Below are 22,243 nucleotides of genomic sequence, written 5' to 3' on the forward strand. Positions count from 1 at the left end.
GTGAATAAATTATAGAATTTATTGATACAAACAATAGTGTATTTAAAATTTTAGATAAAATAAAATATGATGTTTTAAATAAAATAATATATGAAATCCTATTATATAAAAATAATATAAGCATAATAATTGATGTGATAATATATTTTAATATTAATTTATATTAATATTAATATTAATAATAATAATAATGCATATTATATACAATTCTCTTTAAATTATATTATTTTGAATATAATTATTAATTATATAATTTTAATTAAAAGATATCAATATAATTAATATATAAAATTATATTATATTATTCACTAATATAATTAATATAATTAAAAATTATAATAATATATGTATGGTTAAATAATATATATATATATAATTTGCTTAGATAAAAATAACTGTAATTAATTAATTAAATTATTTAAATTACAGTATTGAAAACTTTTAATAATTAAAAGAGAGTTTTAAATTTAAATTATATAAATAATATAATAGATTAATTTTCATGCCACTCTAACTACTCATATTTTAGCTAGAGAGACGTTTCCTGTTTGAAAAGATATATTTTTTATTTAATAAAATTTTATTAATATAATTAATAATTTTGCTTTAAAAAAAATAATATAATTTATAAAAATAATTAAATAATATTAAATATAAAATAATTAAAGAAAATATATATATAAACATATATTGAGATAAATTTTATTAAGTTAAGTTTTAAACAACTCACAAATAATAATTTTATTTATATTTTTATTTATTTTATAGGTTTTCTATTATATATTATTTAATAATTTATAAAATTAAAATTTATATTTTTAAATATTATCATATAAATTTAGTAGCATAATTTATAAGACTATTTTAAAATTGTATGAAATACAAAATATTTTACTAAAATTATATAATATAATCATAATATTATTAAAACTATTAATATATCAATTTCTATAATATCGATTCAGCCTGATACAATTTTTCGATTCAATATCTTCAAAAATCGTGTAGAGCCCCAATAACAACTACTGCTCACTTTCTTCCATATGCCAATTTCTTATCGTCTTCACTGCATACTCTGTTTTGAAAGAAATAGTAAAATATAGTTGTACAAAATAAAAAATTTTCATGATTTTTAAATTTTTATAATTTTTTATTATTTCAGACAAAAATAAAGGTATCTGAAGGTTTTTAATAGAAAAAATTTCTCAATCCAACAAGTGGTTTGAAATGGGAGATTTTAGAATATTTTTAAAAACCTTCAAGAATCTTAATTTAAAAAATTATACTCTCAAGATTTAAAAACTTTAAAAAACTTCAACTACCTTATAAAATTTTAATATTTTATTAAACAGTAAAATATTTTCGATATATATTTATTTTATTTATAAGATCAAACTCTCAATTTTAAATTCATCATTCAATATTTATGATTACAATTCAATTATTTTATATTTTTTTAATCACAATTTTTAAATTTAATGCATAAAAAATTTCAATTTTAACTGAATAAAAATTCAATGATGAATATGTCAGGATTAAAATGTAATTTTCTTTTATTATTTTTTAATATCTATTGTCTCATCTATCTGTTTAATTTGCTTTTGGTCCGAAAGAGAAGCCTCAGCCAAAATAATCAACATAATCTCGAACCATTCGTCAAGCCAGCCACCAACTGTGTATAGGCGGCTGCTTATCAAAATATTAATTTTCTTAAGTCAATGTTTTATATATTCATAATCTAATAAGTTATGCTAATCAAAGTTTAAAAATTATAAATATAATAGATTTGTGTCATTATTGGACTTAAATGAAGCACATCAATAAAGACTTGTACATGAAGGACCAGTCAATTCGTTGCTGAGAATTAAGAAATAAAATAAAATAAGATAAAAAAATAAAATAAAAATTTATTTGTCATAACTCAAAAAATTCTAATTAATAAAAATTTATTTACCCAGTTTTTTTTCACTTTTAAATGGTAGAAAGTGGACAAACTACTCATCCAAAAATAAAAAAGAGGTCATCTTCTGTTATGACTCTTCACCTAAAATAAAAATTACTTAATTTTGTGTATCATAAATTTAAAATATAAATTTTATTTAATTTTTATATAAAAATTATTCATATATTTGTTTCTTAATCTATAATAGATCTATTGTAGTCAATAATTGCCGTGAGATTTAATGTATGGTGAGTGAGTCAATTCAAAACAAACAAAAAATAATAACATCCAGCTCACCAGGGCGGGGTCCACCCAAAATGAGTGAATGGAAAAAAAATGAAGAATAAAAAAGCAATAAAATGCCATACTTGCCAACTGATGAGTTGTCGTATTGAATTGTTTCTATGCCACATAAATTCAAGCAAAAAATAATCTAAATTTACATGGAAAATGAGTTGAGCCAGTTAAATTTTAAAAAATTTAAATTTGATTTGTCAAAAATTTTTTATTTACTTTCTTTCACATTTAGCAAAATATTAATAAATTTAATTTCAATTCATTTAGTAAATTAGAGTGAGATTTTAACGAGTATAATTTCAAATAGTTAATAAATAATTTAATTTATTTTTAATTATAATAAATTTTAATTTAAAATTAAATAATTTAAAATTAAATAATTTTAATTAAATAAATATATATATGAATCGGTTTATAAAATTTATAAAAAGCGAATTCTTAAATTTTAATAAATTAAATTTTTATAAATTCTAAAACTATAATAGATCGAGTAGAGTTCAGATTTAGAAGATTCAAATTTTTTATAATATCGAATTTAGCTTATATAATGAGTTTATTTATAATTTTACTTGATTAATAAGTTTATAAACTTATTTATGAATTTAAAAATAAATGAAACTCGTGAATTTTAACGAATCAAATAAGATAAAACTTAAGTTTGGCTCGTTCATTGAGCGAACTTAAAAGTTAATTTCGAATTAAACTAATCAAGTCCTTGCATCCCCAAATGAAATCTTTAACCATCTGCACTATATATACACTTTCCTTTACAAGCAGACGCAGCAACGCATAGCAGAGAGAACGCTCAAAACTTCTGCTTTACCTCCACCAATTGATCCTCAGCAATGTCGAAGAGCAGCAGATCCCAAGTCATAACCTGCAAAGGTATATAGCATGGTTATAGGATTTTTATTGCCATTAATTTTGAATACACAGATAATATATATTTCTCTTTCTTTGCTTGGAACAATACTGCAGCCGCTGTGTGTTGGGGACATGGGGAGCCGGTGAAGATAGAAGATATACAAGTTGAGCCTCCTAAATCATCAGAGATCAGAGTTAAGATGTTGTATGCTAGTTTATGTCACACTGACATCTTATGCAGCCATGGCTTTCCATTTGTCAGTATACTTTCTCTAAAATCAAACTTATAATTTATAATCTTTCCTCTTTTTCCATTCTGGGGATTTAACGTTTGATCATTTCTTCTTATGTATAGCCACTTTACCCTCGTGTTCTAGGGCATGAAGGTGTCGGGTAAGCCTTCATTTTTACAATATCATATAGGTGAAAGAAAAAGTATAATTTACAATATAGTCCTTGATATTTAGCAAAATTTATAATTTAATCTGTATTTTTTTAAATGATAAAATTTTAGTCCATGAATTTTTATTTTTTTAATAAAATAGTCATATGTTACTGTTAATCAACATGAATTATAATGATTAAATTATTACAATTATTAATAGTAAAAAAATAAAATTTAAAATACTAAATTATTATAATTTAATAGTGAATTTTAATAGAAAAAATATTTACTTAACAAAAAGAAATCTTATATATTAAATTGTTTCTTATTAAAATTGTGGGTTTTATTAAATTTCTATGTTATAAATTTTAAAAAATAAAAATTGATACGTTCATATTGATTACATTTATTATTTCAGAGTTGTAGAGAGCACTGGAGATGAAGTGGAAGGTTTAAGAGAAGGAGACCTTGTGATTCCAGGATACGTTGGAGAGTGTGAAGAGTGTGAGAATTGCACGTCAGGAAAGACCAATTTGTGCTTAAAATTTGCACTAACTTTCAGTGGATTAATGCCTGATGGAAGTTCAAGAATGTCTGTTAGAGGTCAAAAGCTTTATCATGTTCTTTCTTGCTCAACATGGTCTGAATACATGGTCGTTGATGCCAACTTAGTTTCCAAGATTGATCCAACTCTAAATCTTGCACATGCAAGCTTCCTCTCATGTGGGTTCTCAACTGGATTTGGCTCAGCCTGGAAGGTTGCTGAAGTTGAGAAAGGGTCTACAGTTGCTGTACTTGGCCTTGGTGCCGTTGGATTAGGGGTATGGATCCATAAATTATTACCAAGTATATTAGTTCTTATGAAGTTAATTAATTCTTTTTTTATATATATTTTTGGAGTATACGACTGATTGCAGGCCGTAGAAGCAGCTCGGATTCAAGGGGCGATCAAAATCATTGGGGTGGATATAAATGCAAGAAAGGAAGAAAAGGCAAAAGCTTTTGGGATGACAGATTTTATAAATCCTGAAGGATCTGAGAAATCCATCTCAGAACTGATAAAGGAAAAGACTGGTGGACTAGGAGTTGACGTTTGCATTGAGTGCAGTGGTGTGACTTCCTTAATTAATGAAGCACTCATGGCCACAAAACCTGTAAGTTTTTCATTTCACATAAGAGATTAATCGGAGCTTAATGGCTTAAAATGATCATGAAAGCTATTTTGTTTAATTTGAAAAAAAAAATTAATGGGAATTATTTTAAGGATAAATTTCTAAATTTTTATGAAATTAACTCTATTTCAAAATCACCAGATAAAAATATCATTGTGTTTTATAATATTCAACTTTTGCGATTTTTTTTATTAAAAAATTGAATTATTTATAATATTTAATTTTTATAATTTTAATTATATATTTTCATCGTTTTATAATTTTTATTTATTTTTTTAATTAATCTCAAATTTATTCTTATTTTTTTTATATTATAATAATATATAAATTGACTATTAAAATTTTATTTTATTTTTAATAAAATTTTAAAAATATCTTTTAATATTTAATAAAATTTAATGTACTTAAAATAAATATAATGAAAATATTAATAAAAAATTGAATAAAAAATAAAAAATATAAAAATTATTAAATAAATGAAATATATTATTTAATTTGTAATTTTAAAACTATTTAATTTCTGTCTAAATCTAAAATAAATCAATAAACAGTTCTTTTAATAAAAAATAATTTAATTTTATAAAATATATATAAATTTTAAGTAAATAATTTTAAAATAAATATAAAATAATAAATTTTCTAAAAATCTAATATACGAATGAGTGGAATAAATATGATTGTTAAATGCACAGGGGATAGGGAAAACAATAGTAGTAGGTGCAACCAATGAAGCCAATATCAAGGTCAACTCTCTCTATTTGCTGCTTGGTGGAACTCTGAAAGGTTGCATTTTTGGAGGACTTAAGCTGAAATCTGACTTTCCCTATTTATTTGACAAATATAATAAAAAGGTGAGCCACCCTCTTATACAATAGAAATATTATTACAATTTTTTGTTAATAAATTTCATAAAAAAAAAAAAAAAAACTCAAGGTAATGTCTGTTTAATAATATAATATAATATTTAAATTTTATTGTGGGAAAATTAATCTTTATAAATGGTTTTGTGCAGGAACTTCATCTTGATGAACTTTTGACACATGAAGTTCCATTGGAAGATATAAACAAAGCATTCCAAATAATTAAGGAACCAGATTGCGTCAAGGTTCTCATCAAGATTAAATAAATATTATCATTTACTGTAATTTCTTATTAATTATTTAAAATAATTGCGGAGCTGGCTTCCACTTCCACATTATATCTTGTGTATCCCTCTGAATCACCGCATTTTTACTTCCTCACTTGATTTTAAGTTTAACTTGCAGAATAAAATAAGTTATTATATTGTAATAGTATATATTGATTTAATTTAATCGATTGTAATTATCCTTAAATTCTAAATACACTATAACGAGAATACTAAGAAAATTAAGTAAAAAATATCTTTTGTCCCCTCACCCTCACCTTTTTAACTTTAATTTATTCATTGTACTTTCTTAACTTTGTAAAAGTGATATTTAATATTTCCTTTAAATAATATAAATTGGTGTGTATATTGTATTCGCACCTATGTGGATGTATAAATGACATGTGTCAAATACAACAGTACTTGTGGGCAACGTATTACAAAATATCATATATACCCCTGGTTGAAAAGTTAGAAAATTCCTTTTCAAGCTTTGCTTTTTCTCTGCATTACTTTCTGATACAGGACTATTTAGACTCCGTCAGGAGTTGTAACCAATATCGTTTGGTTAAGACGAAATAAGAGAAAAGAAGGACTATTTAGACTCCGTCAGGAGTTTTAATCAATATCGTTTAGCTAAGACGAAATAGGAGAAAAGATAAACTGAAAGACTAAAAATCTTATTGAAATTTCTTAACAATTAGAAAGTGAGTTTCTAATAGCCAAGGGAGGCTATTTATAATAGAAATAAAATAATCCTAATCCTAATAGGAGTCTAAAATCCTAATAGTCAAGGGAGGCTATTTACAATAGAAATAAAATCCTAATATGCAAAAATAATCCTAATCCTAATAGGAGTCTAAAATCCTAATAGCCAAGGGAGGCTATTTACAATAGAAACAAAACCCTAATATGCAAAATTATAAAAATACCCAAAATATCCAAAAATAATAATTAAAATATAAAAGTTAATCCCGGTCCAAGTCTGCCGTAAAATCCAAGGCTAGTTACCCCGTGTCATTCCCTTCCACTTGTAAAGAACTCGTCCTCGAGTTGTCATCAGCAGGGTAGTACTGAAATAGATCTGCCACATTAAACGTCTTGGAAATTTTCATTTCAGGTGGGAGGTCAAGAACATAGGCATTGTCATTGATTTTCTGAATGATCCGGAATGGACCAATCTTCTTGGCGTCAAGCTTTTTCTGTCCTCCACCACGCTCCTTGCGTAAATACACCATAACTTGGTCACCGACATTGAAGGACTTGAAACGCCTATATTTATCAGCTGTAGCTTTATATTTGTCATCGGCTTCTGTAAGGTATTGTTGTACCTGTTTGAAAACATCCACGTGCTGCTTTGCCAAGTTGCTTGCTGCAATACTGTTGTAAGCAAATTCCACCTGGTCTTGGAGGTTTTCACTCTCCTTTGAACTCATCTTGTAATGAGGCAGATTCGGTAATTTTGATCCAGGAATGAGATCAATCTGATGTTGGATATCCCGCGGAGGTGGAAGCTTTGATGATTCCTCCACTATCTTAGGAAACTCCTTCAACAGCTCTTTGACGGGTGGTGGTAAAGATGGTGCATCCTCCATTGTACTTTTTTCTTTCACCAATAAAGTCAGTGTGCCCCCAGATTTCTCAACTGCGCCTGATAGCTTCTGCACTCCCGTAGAAATAGCAACAACATTCTTCTCTTCCATTTTAGAATGTTTCGCAGAACCGGAAGGCAAGATAGTAATCTTCTTTTGATTCCACGTGAACGTGTATGAATTCTCCTTCCCTTTATGCAAAGCATCAACATCGAACTGCCAAGGGCTACCTAGCAAAATTCCACATCAATCCATATCCACAACATCACAATTAACAAGTTCAGTATAAGATTTACCGATCGAGATAGGCACGCTGCAGATTTTGTTGACCTCAATTGTCGGACCTTCCTTAATCCATCCGACTTTGTATGGTGACGGATGCGGCTGTATAGGCAACTGCAATTTCTCCACCAATTGCTTAGCTATCAAATTCTCACAACTGCAGCTATCTATAATTAGCCTGCAAATTGCCTCTCCTACTCGACACTTTGCCTGGAAAATCTTCCTCCTTTGCGTCTCATCCTCCTGTTTTGTTGAACATAAGATTTTCTTCACCACATAGGTGACCTTAGCATTGGCGGCCACAAGATTGGCGGCCACAGGATTGGCGATTGGTTGGGGGTGTGAGGCGACGGCGGGTTGGTGGCTTCCCTGCTGCAGGGTCAGTTGTCCGATCATCTCCCTCAATTCTGCCAAGGATGCCTCAATCGCAGCAAGTCGCGCCTCTTGGTTATCTGCCATGGTCGAACTTCGCTCTGATACCAATCTGATACAGGACTATTTAGACTCCGTCAGGAGTTGTAACCAATATCGTTTGGTTAAGATGAAATAAGAGAAAAGAATGACTATTTAGACTCCGTCAGGAGTTTTAACCAATATCGTTTGGCTAAGACGAAATAGGAGAAAAGATAAACTGAAAGACTAAAAGTCTTATTGAAATTTCTTAACAATTGGAAAGTGAGTTTCTAATAGCCAAGGGAGGCTATTTATAATAGAAATAAAATAATCATAATCCTAATAGGAGTCTAAAATCCTAATAGCCAAGGGAGGCTATTTACAATAGAAATAAAATCCTAATATGCAAAAATAATCCTAATCCTAATAGAAGTCCAAAATTCTAATAGCCAAGGGAGGCTATTTACAATAGAAATAAAATCCTAATATGCAAAAATAATCCTAATCCTAATAGGAGTCTAAAATCCTAATAGTCAAGGGAGGCTATTTACAATAGAAACAAAACCCTAATATGCAAAATTATAAAAATACCCAAAATATCCAAAAATAATAATTAAAATATAAAAGTTAACCCCGGTCCAAGTCTGCCGTAAAATTCAAGGCTAGTTGCCCCGTGTCACTTTCATTACCAAAATCCTTAAAATAATGAGCTGAGTTATTGTGGAAATTCTATTATTTTTTACAATTTTAATACAAGTAATTTGCTCCATATTCTCTGGTGATCTAATGATGGCTCCATCAATGCTTTCTCTTTCTTATTTTCCAAAATTTCTAGAACCATAGACCTACACAGATTTCACTTCCTTCTTCTTCAACACCAACGTCATATACTCCAATGCCTCTCGAGCTCTCTTCCAATAAACAACTGCTTCCCTTACCCTGCCCTCGCCACAATCATAGCCTTTGCCATAGAGGAAGTCGTAATCTTCATTGAATAAAGAAGGATTGTAGTTATTTTCTTATCAAAATTTTGCTTATTGGCTTTATCAAGGTGAAAAAGGAGAAATTGAGGTCAACGCAAGGTGGGCAGAGGATGGGGAGAGGGGGAGGAGGGTGGGAGGGGACACAATTGGAGCAGGTGAAGGAGGAACAATTGGAGCGAGTGAAGGAGGAGTAATTGGAGCAAGAGAGGTACTCAGAAGGAGAGGAAGGGAATAATTGTAAAATGTGAAGTAGGAATGGAGAAGGCAAAGTATATAAGAGGTGAAAGGGTAGCGGTAGATGACTCAAAGGAGAACGTGATGGAGAAGCCACCCATCTTTAGAGCTGTAATTGACACATTCTCCAATTGAAGGCATTTGGAAATTCAATTTTAACGGTTATATATATATATATATGTTAAATCTATATCATCAATTAAATAAGTTGACTCTCGCTTCAAGTCGCGTCCAACCTATACAACTTGTTGACTAGGATTTAGGGACTATTAAATATCACTTTATAAAGTTGAGGGGTAAAAAGGAACAACTTAAAGCTGTGGAGTAAAACGGCAATTCATGAAAAGTTAAGGGGGCAAAATATACTTTTTGCCTAATAAATATTAACGTACACTATCTACTAATGTCTCGAGAAGTTTATTGGTATAATAGGAAAAAAGCATTTGATAATGTTAAAATTACTCATGGATGCTACCTAGTAATGTGAGACATATTCTTGATGGAATGAATTTAGATGATTTTATTCAAGCAAAAATTTCAAGTAAACGCGAATGGATCATATTTTGAGAAATTAGATGTGAGCTAAAAGTTTACTAAACTATATATAACATATCAATTCCAAAGTTGGTATTAGTGAAGTTACCTTGATTCAATGAACAAGATATTAATAGAGTCAAACACAATTAAAATTATAAATTGATATGATAGAGAAACATATAGACAACTATCATGAGTAATCTAAGTCACAAAGAAGTGATTATCCAATAACGTGAAGATCATTTTATATCAAAGTTTGTAGATGATAAAGCGATAACGACTTTCAACTGATCTTACCATCATGCCTTTTAGCTTGTTGTTAGATGATAATCATTATTATATGTTATAATTTCTTGTGTTTTTCAAACTAGTTTATAACTATATTTAAATGTTAATTTTAATATAAGGTTCATGAATATATTTTATTTTCTAAACTGCTAATTTTGTTGTTAAATTTTTTTTATTTAATATATTCTAGTAGTGTCTCTCTTATACACTCCATGAGATATATTTCAAATAATATATTTGAGTATTTTTTCTTATGAATCGAATCGTGACTTGATCCAAAAAATTTCTCATTGTGATCCGAATGGGGTAAAAAATAAAAATCTGCATTGGGTGCAGATTTTGAAAAATATTAAGATTAGAATTTTGAGAGTTCTAAGAGATTGTCGTACTCTTTTTTGAATATAGTAAAACTTTATTTTTATATTTTCTATAAACGTAGACCTTATTGTTGAATCACACTAAATTTCTTATAATATTTTTTTTATTATTGCGATTAACAGTGCGTGTGTATTGTACGTTTGTCACAACAGTTATATTTTATTTTTTTTTCTTTTTCTTTTTAAACTTAATCTTTGCAAGTTCAGCATGATAAAATTGATTGTGTTGATATCTATAAACAATCCCTAGAATATATAGGGATGATCATTTGAACTTGCAAATCTTTTATGATTAGAATAAAATAAAAGATTAAAAGATCATTTGTTTGAGGTGCAATATCTCTATACTGGAAATTCACTTTGATTGAGATGAGATTTTGGAAGTTAATAGCTTAAAGTTTTAAAAATAATGAATTTTTATTTGAGAGAACCATGATTTTGAAAATTTAAAAACCATCAATTTTTCAGTCCATTAAATTGGTGAATTAAAAATATTGTCTTCAGCATAAATCATTTAAAAAAAAATTTCTAAATACACTACAACGAGAATACTAAAAGAATTAAGTAAAAAATATCTTTTGTCCCCTCACCCTCACCTTTTTATGAATTGTCATTTTATCCCTTTTAACTTTAATTTATTCATTTTACTTTCTTAACTTTGTAAAAGTGATATTTAATATTTCCTTTAAATAATATAAATTGGTGTGTATATTATATTCGCACCTATGTAGATGTATAAATGACATGTGTCAAATACAACAGTACTTGTGGGCAACGTATTACAAAATATCATATATACCCCTCGTTGAAAAGTTAGAAAATTCCTTTTCAAGCTTTGCTTTTTCTCTGCATTACTTTCATTACCAAAATCCTTAAAATAATGAGCTGAGTTATTGTGGAAATTCTATTATTTTTTACAATTTTAATACAAGTAATTTGCTCCATATTCTCAGGTGATCTAATGATGGCTCCATCAATGCTTTCTCTTTCTTATTTTCCAAAATTTCTAGAACCATAGACCTACACAGATTTCACTTCCTTCCTCTTCAACACCAACGTCATATACTCCAATGCCTCTCGAGCTCTTTTCCAATAAACAACTGCTTCCCTTACCCTGCCCTCGCCACAATCATAGCCTTTGCCATAGAGGAAGTCGTAATCTTCATTAAACAAAGAAGGATTGTGGTTATTTTCTTATCAGAATTGTAAAATGTGAAGTAGGAATGGCGAAGGCGAAGTATATAAGAGGTGAAAAGATGGTTGTAGATGACTCAAAGGAGAACGTGATGGAGAAGCCACTTGTCTTTAGAGATGCAGTTGACACATTCTCTAATTGAAGGCATTTGGAAATTCAATTTTAACGGTTATATATATATATATATTAAATCCATATTATCAATTAAATAAGTTGACACTCGCTTCAAGTCGCGTCCACCTATACAACTTGCTGACTAGATCATATTTTGAGATATTAGATGTGGGCTAAAGGCTTACTAAACGATATCATAACATATCAATCCCAAAGTTGGTATTAGTACAGTTACCTTGATTTAATAAAGAAGATATTAACAAAGTCAAACAACAATTAAAATTATAAATTGATATGATAGAAAAACATATAGACAACTATTATGAGTAAGTCACAAAGAAGTGATTATCTAGCAACGTGAAGATCATTCTATATCAAAGTTTATAGATGATAAAGTGATAATGACCTTCAATGGATCTTACCATCATGCCTTGACGGGTGCCGAATCTGTCAGTTTAAATTTTACTTCCCTTTTCTTGACTGATAAGAACTTGTAGATAGGGTAAGTGAGTGTTGATCCCACAGAGACCTTAATTCTGTTTAATTTAGATGACCAATTTGAAATAAGTGAGAAGAAGAGAGTTTTTTCGATGAAAGTGATTTTGCCTTGGGCAAGCCAAAAAAAAATAAACTTAAAAGAAAAAATAAAAAATAATGCAATTGAAATTGAAAAAACAAATAATTAAAAAACTTTCAGCTGAAGGTAATCAAATTGATGTATTTTGCAGTTGATCATCGGTTAGAAACAAAATATTTCATATTATTATATATTGTTTGGTTATAGTAGTCAAACACACGAATCCTACTAATTCTTCCTTATGAATAAATTAATCCGCTTCGCGCTTAAATTAATTCCTAGTTAACTAACAATCCCAACACGCGTGTAGATTTAATTAGTCAACTGCATTTAGAGAGAAGAACCCAAACTTGATCAATAAGAACACGCGTTTTATTTAAATCAAATTTACTAATTTCTTAATATAAACTAATATATTAATTGCTACTTGTTATTAACCCAATTAAACAATTACAAATTTAATTAGATTAATTAGCAATATGTTGTCTTCCCAAGAGATTCAATGGGCCTCTTGAATTCTCAAGAAAATAATAATGGAGGTGGTGTTCCTCGAATTCAGAAATTAATAGAAAATAAAAATAAGATGAAGAGAGTTGTAGTGCATAACCTCACAACTTGGACAAACCTCAAATTAATTTAACCTTCAACTAAAAATAAATGTTTAGCCACTCATGGCAATAATAAAATTATAACAACTAAGCAAAAGAAGAAGAAAAAAAGAAAAGAAAATGGAGAAGAATGTGGGGGCAACAAGAGAGGAAATGAGAGTGAGAGGTAGAATATAATTCTCCAGTTTGAATGCTATGAGCCTTTATATAGGTACAAAAAGATAAAATTTAAAATAAAATCTATTATCCCTATTTTATCTCTATCCTAATCTTATCTCTATACTCATCTTATTGAGTTTGATTCAATTTGACTCCACTTGAAGCTGATATTATCTTTGCTTAGGTGGTAAAATCTATCTTATCTCCCCATCGCCTCCCTGTATAAAAAATCCTTTAATTCAGCAATTTTTCTTCCTTTTATCAACTTCTGCTCACAAACCTGTACAAAATTAAATTCAAATTAAAATTAAATATATACATAAAAATTACAGTAAAATCAAGGAATTAAATGAGGAAAAAAATTGTGAGTTTTGCAACTCATCAGATTCCCCCACACTTGCACCTTTGCTTGTTCTCAAGCATAAAAATTGAAATGAAACAATGAAATACAACCCTGTCCTCAACCAATCTGAAATTTAATTTGTCCAAAGCAAAGAACCAAATTGTCATGCAATAGGATGATAGCAGAAATAGCTTAACTCACCAAAGTTTACTTCAACAAGTTTCATATTTAAAACATGTTTCTCAACTCATAAAGTTAGTCCTCAATTCAATTTCAAGCACATAAAATATTAGAATGTCATATAATATTAAACTGCCCTTTTGAAAGAATAAAATCTTAGAACTCTTGACTAGACCAATAAAATTTAAAGATTTGGGGGTTTATTATTTATTTTTTACACTTCCTACTATATCTTGCCTGAAACCGATAAAGTAAACGTGAAACAAATGGTTATTGAGCCACTTGCCTCAGGTTATTCAGCTCAGGTGGCTACTAGCTCCACTCATAATTACCCAATAAAAAGGTATGGGCGAGTTTTTTAAACGGCCCAAAAGGGGTGATGCTCTTCCAAACACCGATTTCTCCATACGGAATCACTTTAAGGGGACGCCAAGTACCGCACTACTTGGACCATCGGGTTGGTAACCAATTGATCAAGCAACTAGAGGAGTGGGTCATAGGAGTCCATTTATTTCTGATTTTTATTTTTTTTATTTTTTTTTCTTATTTTTCTTTGATGACACCCCTTAATTTCTATATAAACATATAGTCTAGAAAATATCCTTTAATTCATTCTCAACAAAGGACAGCAACTCATTTAAAAGAACATGCATTCATTACCCAACTATTTAAATAAGGACCGTACTTCATAAGCTTTCAAAATAAGTCTTGAAAATAAAACTAATAAAATGAACAATGATAAATTTTTTCTATTTAAACTAGCATACAAATGGCATAATAACTTGTATTCTACGATAAAAGACATATCAATTTCTTATGGTAAGTAAGGAGCTGTATAAAAAATATTTTTTATTCTTTATTTTTTATTTTTTTGAATAAAATGATGCTTAATATTGGAAATCATAAAAATTAAATATGAGAAACAATTTAAAGTGCAAGTGCTGAGAATCAAAATAACAAAAGTGTTTATAGGCTTGGGCAAGCCTCTACCTCAAACACAAAAAACTCAAAGAAAAATGGCAGAAAAAGAATAAAAATTCCCAAAAATTTCCAAAAATTTCAGAATGTTCATCAATCACAATCACAAAAAAAAACTTCAATTTCCATACCACATCTCCCCCCACACTTACTCCTTACATTGTCCTCAATGTGGAAAAAATTCAATCAAACGGGAAAGTCCACAAAATAAAATAAAAGTAAGTTAAAAAAAAACTTCCCTGAGGAGTAAGTCCATAGAACTCAAGCTGGTGGTGGGTTGCATTTTTCGGTCTTGGAGTTACTTCAGAATCTCATGTTTCATCTCCTCATCATCATAACTCATCACATCTGCAAACGCTGACGTGTGGTTGCATCCGGCGAGGAAGTGGATGGCGGCGGAGACGGCGCTGGCCATCTCCAAAAAGGTTCCCTAAAGTCTCGAATTGCCTAGAAAATCCAATCTGCTCAAAAAATAACAAATAAATTAATTTAAAACTAAAAAGTAAATGAAAACTTACTTGTGACTCTATAGGCTTGGGCAAGCCTATAATCTTGGGTTGCCTCCCAAGCAGCGCCCTTGTTTATTGTCCTAGGCTGGACAGTGGCATGTTATGTTTCATCCACTTCCCTCTTCATATTCATTCAACACCCAAATTAACTTTATTGCTTTTAAAGGATTCAACTTGGAGGAGATTATGATTGAAAATGTGTTATTACTTTCCAAAAATATATATTTCAAATGAGCTGAAAGTAATTTTAACTCAAGTTCTGGTGCCTTATGATTCAAAGTGTCCAATGAGTGGATTATTTCTATGATTTCTTCACTGAATTGTGATGTGCTATTGTCAAGGCAGCCCATTGTCAAGTTTTCGGTTAAAACTACCTCCAACTTATTTTTCTTGCTTAGTTCAAAGACTTCTTGAGCGAGAGGATCAACTACATCTATGCTGCAAAAAATAAAAATTATCATCAGAATGCTTCATTGCATCATAAACATTAAACTTTACCTCTTCTCCATCAAACTCCATTGAAAGTGTGCCTTCATGCACGTCGATCTTCGTTCTAGCTGTGCTGAGGAATGGTCTTCCTAGCAATAAATCTGTAGAGTTGGATGAATTGTTATCTTCCATATCCAAGTCAAAAAAGTCAGCTGGAAAAATTAATCTTCCCACTTGCACCAAAACATCTTCCAACACGCCCTTAGGATAAACTATTGATCTATCGGCGAGTTGGAGTGTAACTCCTGTTTGTTTCAAAGGACCTGCATCCAAAGACAAATAAACTGATAGAGGCATAACATTTATGGAAGCTCCTAAATCACACATTGCCTTCTTGATTTCAAGGTTTTCAACTTTACATGATATCGCAAACATGCCTTTGTCTTTACATTTTTATGCAATTTTTCTTTGGAGTACAGCTGATACATTCTCCCCTACTCTAATATTTTCGTACCCATACAATTTTCTTTTATTAGTGCAAAGGTCTTTTAAAAATTTCGCGAACCTGGATATTTGCTTTATGGTTTCAAGAAGGGGTATGTTTACCTGGACTTTGCGAAAAATCTCCAAGATCTCTTTCTCTTCCTTTTCTCTTTTTGATTGAGCAAATCTTTTGGGAAAAGGTGGATGTATTACCTACATTGGGGATTGTTCTTCCTCAGATTTTTGAGGCTGATTCTCTTCTAGAATCTCTATTTCTGCTTCTGTCTTCTGGTCTGCCTTACTGCCTTAGGCAAGCTTCTTCGGGCTGGCAAAGTCTAACTCTTTCCCACTTCGCAGCGTAATTGCACTTATGTTCTGTTTTGGATTTGGTATGGTTTGGGAGGGTAGTTTCCCTTGAGTTTCTAGTTTGCTCACTGAAGTAGCAAGTTGGCTCATTTGATTCTCCAAATTCTGTATGCTTGACTTTGTTTCCTGTTGAAAAGCAAGAGTGCTATTAGCAAGGGATTGAACAATGTCTTCTAGAGACATACCTGATTTTGCAGCTTGATAGTTGGTTCTTGATTGGTAGTTCTGTTGTCTATTCCCATAGCTAAGGTTTGGATGATCTCTCCACCCTGAATTGTAAGTGCTTGAAAATGGGTCATACTTCCTTTGTTGTCCATTGAATTGTTGTCCATTGAACCCTCCAATGGCGTTTACCTGTTGCTCTCCTTCTTGAAGGATATGACACAAATCTGTGGGATGGTCAGATTGTTTGCAAATACCACAAGTTCATGCATTGTTCCCTGCAGCTAATTGTTGAATTGCAGCTATTAGTTGTGAAATTTTAGAATCTAAAGATGCAATACTTACTTCATTGGCATTTCTTGGCCTGTCCTCTTCTTGGCCATATTATCTAGAATTGGCAGCCATTTTAGAGATTAAGGTTTTACCTTCTTCAGGTTCCATTTCTGAAATGGCACCTCCACTAGCAGCATCAATCATCCTTCGTTCTAATGGCATAAGTCCTTCGTAAAAATGAAGGTTAAGCTGTTTTGGAGTGATTCCATGTTTTGGACAACTTGCAATTAATTTCTTATACCTTTCCCAATATTCATGTAAAGTTTTATTTTTTCTTTGTTTAATTCCACTTATTTCCTTTCTTATTGATGATGCTTTGGTCGCTGGAAAAAATCTTTCTAAGAATAAGTCTCTAATTTGCGCCCAAGTGGTGATTGAATCTGGGGGCAAATAGTAGAGCCAATCCTTAGCAGATTCAATTAAAGTGAAAGGGAAAGCTACCAACCTTATTTGTTCATCAGTTATACCTTGTGGTCTCATACTTGAACAAACCACATAAAACTCCTTTAGATGACGATGAGGGTCTTCATTCTCCAAGCCTTAGAATTTTGGTAACATATGAATCATACCTGTTCGTAATTCCAAAGGTGCATTCAATACTGGGCATGTGATGCAAAGGGGTTGCTCTTCAGCGGCAGCAGCTGCGGCCATATTGTCTCTTTGATTTGTGTCAATTGGAGGCTCAGTTGGTGTTGAAGGTAAGGTCTCCTCGGTGCGCAAAGGAGATCGGGCAGATGGTTGAGAGGCTCCCGAATTGGCCTGTTTTTGCAACTTGGTTGCTTTCCTCAACCTTTTTGCAGTCTTCTCAATTTCTGGATCAAACTGAATCCTGCTATTCTCAGATCTGGTCATAAAAACAAAAACAAATTATTAGAGGTCCCTGGCAGCGGCGCCAAAATTTGACGGGTGCCGAATCCGTCAATTTAAAATTTACTTCCCTTTTCTTGATTGATAAGAACTTGTAGATAGGATAAGTGAGTATCGATCCCACAGAGACCTTAATCCTGTTTAATTTAGATAACCAATTTGAAATAGAATAGTAGTTTAATACAAAAAGTGAGAAGAAGAGAGTTTTTTCGATGAAAGTGATTTTGCCTTGGGTAAGCCAAAAAAATAAACTTAAAGGAAAAAATAAAAAATAATACAATTAAAATTGAAGAAACAAATAGTTAAAAAACTTTCAGCTGAAGGTAATCAAATTGAGATATTTTGCAGTTGATCATTGGTTAGAAACAAAATATTTCATATTATTATCTATTGTTTGGTTATAGTGGTCAAACACGCGAATCCTACCAATTCTTCCTTATGAATAAATTAATTCGCTTCGCGCTTAAATTAATTCCTAGTTAACTAACAATCCCAACACGCGTGTAGATTTAATTAGTCAACTGCATTTAGAGAGAAGAACCCAAACTTGATCAATAAAAACACGCGTTTTATTTAAATCAAATCTACTAATTTCTTAATATAAACTAATATATTAATTTCTACTTGTTATTAATCCAATTAAATAATTACGGAGCTAATTAGATTAATTAGCAATATGTTGTCTTCCCAAGAGATTTAATGGGCCCCTTGAATTCTCAAGAAAACAACAATGGAGGTGGTATTCCTCGAATTCAGAAATTAATAGAAAATAAAAATAAGATGAAGAGAGTTGTAGTGCATAACCTCACAACTTGAACAAATCTCAAATTAATTTAACCTTCAACTGAAAATAAATGTTTAGCCACTTATGGCCATAATAAAATTATAACAACTAAGCAAAAGAAGAACAAAAAAAGAAAAGAAAATGGAGAAGAAGGTGGGGGCAACAAAAGAGAAAATGAGAGTGAGAGGTATAATATGATTCTCCAGGTTAGATGCTATGAGTCTTTATATAGGTACAAAAAGATAAAAATTAAAATAAAATCTATTATCCCTATTTTATCTCTATCCTAATCTTATCTCTATCCTAATATGATCTTTATCCTCATCTTATTGAGTTTGATTCAATTTGACTCCACTTGAAGCTGATATTATCTTTGCTTAGGTGGCAAAATCTATCTTATCTCCCCATCGTTTCTCTGTATAAAAAATCCTTTAATTCAGCAATTTTTCTTCCTTTTATCAACTTCTGCTCACAAACCTGTACAAAATTAAATTCAAATTAAAATTAAATATATACGTAAAAATTACAGTAAAATCAAGGAATTAAATGAGGAAAAAAATTGTGAGTTTTGCAACTCATCATGCCTTTTAGCCTGTTGTTAGATGATAGTCATTATTATTTGTTGTAATTTCTTGTGTCTTACAAATTAGTTTATAACTACATTTAAATGTTAATTATAATATAAGGTTCATGAATATATTTTATTTTCTAAAATGCTAATTTTATTGTTAAAAATTTTTTATTTAATATATTCTAGTAGTATCTCTCTTATACCCTCCATGAGATATATTTCAAGTGATATGTTTGAGTATTTTTTTTCTTATGGGTCGAATTGTGGCTTGATCTAAAAAGTTTCTCATTATAATCCGAATGGGATAAAAAATGAAAATATGTATTAGAAACAGAGTTCAAAAAATATTAAGATTAGAATTTTGAGAGGTCTAAGAGATTGTCTTACTCTTTTTTTAATATAGTGAAACTTTACATTTACATTTTCTATAAACGTAGATCTTATTGTTGAATCACACTAAATTTTTTATAATATCTCTTTTTTTATTATTACGATTAAAAAAGTGTGTATTCTTATTATTGTTAGTTTGTTACAACAGTTATATTTTATTTCTTTTCCATTGTTCCTTTTAAACTTAATCTTTGCAAGGTGAGCATGATAAAATTGATTGTGTTGATGTCTATATACAATCAACTTTTGATCTGCTCCTCAAGGATCATACTATACAAGTTCCTCATTTTTATCGCTTGGAGTAACATATTCTGAACGTGGAAGTTTCACTAGAATATAAAGGGATGATCATTTGAACTTGCTAATCTTTTACAATTAGAATAAAAATAAAAGATTAAAAGATCATTTGTTTGAGGTGCAATATCTCTATACTGAAAATTCACATTGATTGAGATGCGATTTTGGAAGTTAATAGTTTTAAGTTTTAAAAATAATGAATTTTTATTTGAGAGAACCATGACTTTGAAAATTTAAAAACCATCAAATTTTCAGTCCATTAAATTAGTGAATTAAAAATATAGTAACATGAAGCAACTAGTTTTGGATTTTACGGTAAATTTAGACCGGTTCTAACTTTTATTGTTGATATCCGATGAGACCCACGATAACTTTTCAGAAAAGAAATTTCATGACGCACAATTTTTAAAAGTATGACAAGAACCGCAAGTCTGTCACAAAATTCGATATGAAAATTCTATCGTTTAGGGGTTAATTTTACATTTTAATTATTTTTTTTGATATTTTTATAATTTTATATATTAAAATTTTTTTCTATTATAAATAGCATTTCTTTGCTATTAGAGAGTCATTTTTGAAAATTTAAAAATTTTCAATAAGATTTTTTGATTTTTATCTTATCTTTCTCTCATATCGTCTTAACTAAACGATATTGATTAAAACTCTTGACGGAGTTTAAATAGTCTTTTATCATATAGTTTTCAGCATAAATTATTTTTTTATAAAAAAAAAATTCACTTTTCATTTTTTGTAATTTACTTTTAAAACCTTTTTATTCTCTCAAATAATCTTACACGAAGAAATAAAACTTAAGAAAATGATAATCTTACTTTAAAACCTTACTTCATTCTCTTTATCTAAAATATAGTGTTAGTCTACGTGGTTTGTCTTATATGGTAGATGGACTCAATTTTTATCCCAGTGGACATAAAGAAGGAAAGACAACTCAACTTTGATATGAATGGAATAGGAAAGGAATTTGCCTTAAAGGAGCAATTCCAATTATAAGACCACATATTTCCTAACAAATATAAAAATAAAAAAAATCCAACTATTCGAAATAGGGTGCGACCAAATAGTAGCATTCAATTTATTGATGATACAGAAATGCATGAGCACTGGCAATTACATTTTTAATTCTTTATTTATTTAAAAAATAGATGAAAAAATAATTTTTTTTACTTTTATATAAATTAATAGATTGAAGTAAAAATGAAAATTTATTAGTAAAAGTATAGGTAAAGGTACGTTCACGCTAAAATTTTCTACACATAATTATAAATATTCTTTTTTTAAAAAAAGAGACAAATTAATTTTCTCGATAATCAATTCATTCCTCTCTTCCCCCTCTCTTCGTTGATCCCCCTCGGCTCTCCCATGATTCTCTCCATCCATCTCTTTGTCAATTTTTGCATCAATCCCTTTCCCTCTCTCGATTCTCCCTTTACAGTTCCCTTTCTCTCCCTCTCGACTCTCCCTTTAAATATCCCTCTCTCTCTCAATTCCTTTATCTTTCTCACTGCCATTTCTTCCTTTTTTCATTGTCATTTTTCTCTCGATCGATAATTTTAGTAAATAAAACTGGTTAAAAATTCTTAACGCATGGACGATCTCCCAACTTATCAGACACAATAATAAATAACATTTTAATTTTTTGTGTTCAATTTTGGTATAAAGTATTGTAAGATTTTTTTTTTATTTTTATTTTGTAATATGTTTGCAAGATTTTATTTTGCCTTCTCTTTTAGTATAAAGTACTATAAAATAATTTAAATTTTGAAATATTAAAATTATAACTTGGACATTCACCCTGCTATTAGATACCATCCGTAATTTTTGCATTTTATACAATAGGTAATTTAATGGAGAAGGAAAGAAGTATATTTAAAAACATAAAAATAATAAAAAAAGAAGAAATCAGATGGTTAAAAGATGACAATTAGAACATGCATTACTATACTTAAGAAAAAAAACAAAGAACCAACTCAATAATCATACAAGCTAGAAGGGTTAGATACATGTGAACTAAATTATAAATAATGATGGTGCTTAAACAGAAGAAAGTAAAAAGTGCATAGCCTTTTTTAAAAAAAATAAAATCAAAAACAATTTTTTAAAAAAAAAAAAAATTTATTAAATTACCACACTAAACAAAGGGGCATGTATAAATTGAGATAGTTTGTTAATAGAGAAAGCTACATCAGATCGAGTGAGAGTGATATATTGCAAAGCACCAATAATCCGAAGATATTCCGCACCCGAAGAAAGAGAAGCACTGTTTAGAGAGCACAAGAGCCATAGGAGTAACACACAGTTTACTAGAAGTCATGTTTGTTTGGGCATCAATATATTTGGCTTGAAACAATAATAACTCCGTTAGAAGTGATTAAACATCAACTCCAAGAAAATAATGTAGAGCACCAAGA

At 29.7% G+C, this 22,243-nt stretch overlaps 1 protein-coding gene across 2 annotated transcripts; it reads left to right on the plus strand.

The window, feature by feature from the left end:
- The first annotated feature begins 2,962 nt into the window (after window positions 1-2,962).
- Window positions 2,963-5,922, plus strand: LOC110620574 (8-hydroxygeraniol oxidoreductase). Of its 2 annotated transcripts, XM_021764364.2 has the most exons (8): window positions 2,963-3,124; window positions 3,218-3,360; window positions 3,459-3,496; window positions 3,907-4,309; window positions 4,406-4,642; window positions 5,353-5,511; window positions 5,673-5,788; window positions 5,855-5,922. In XM_021764364.2, exons 1-7 carry the CDS (start codon window positions 3,085-3,087, stop codon window positions 5,784-5,786), a joined length of 1,134 nt encoding a protein of 377 aa, XP_021620056.1. In that variant the 5' UTR covers window positions 2,963-3,084; the 3' UTR covers window positions 5,787-5,788; window positions 5,855-5,922. The 2 variants fall into 2 exon arrangements, with proteins under 2 accessions (XP_021620056.1, XP_043814819.1); XM_043958884.1 differs by lacking the exon at window positions 5,855-5,922 and having other exon boundaries at window positions 5,673-5,851.
- The last annotated feature ends 16,321 nt before the right edge of the window (window positions 5,923-22,243 follow it).

This window comes from Manihot esculenta, chromosome 8 (assembly GCF_001659605.2).
Source record: "Manihot esculenta cultivar AM560-2 chromosome 8, M.esculenta_v8, whole genome shotgun sequence".
Lineage (NCBI taxonomy): Eukaryota > Viridiplantae > Streptophyta > Magnoliopsida > Malpighiales > Euphorbiaceae > Manihot > Manihot esculenta.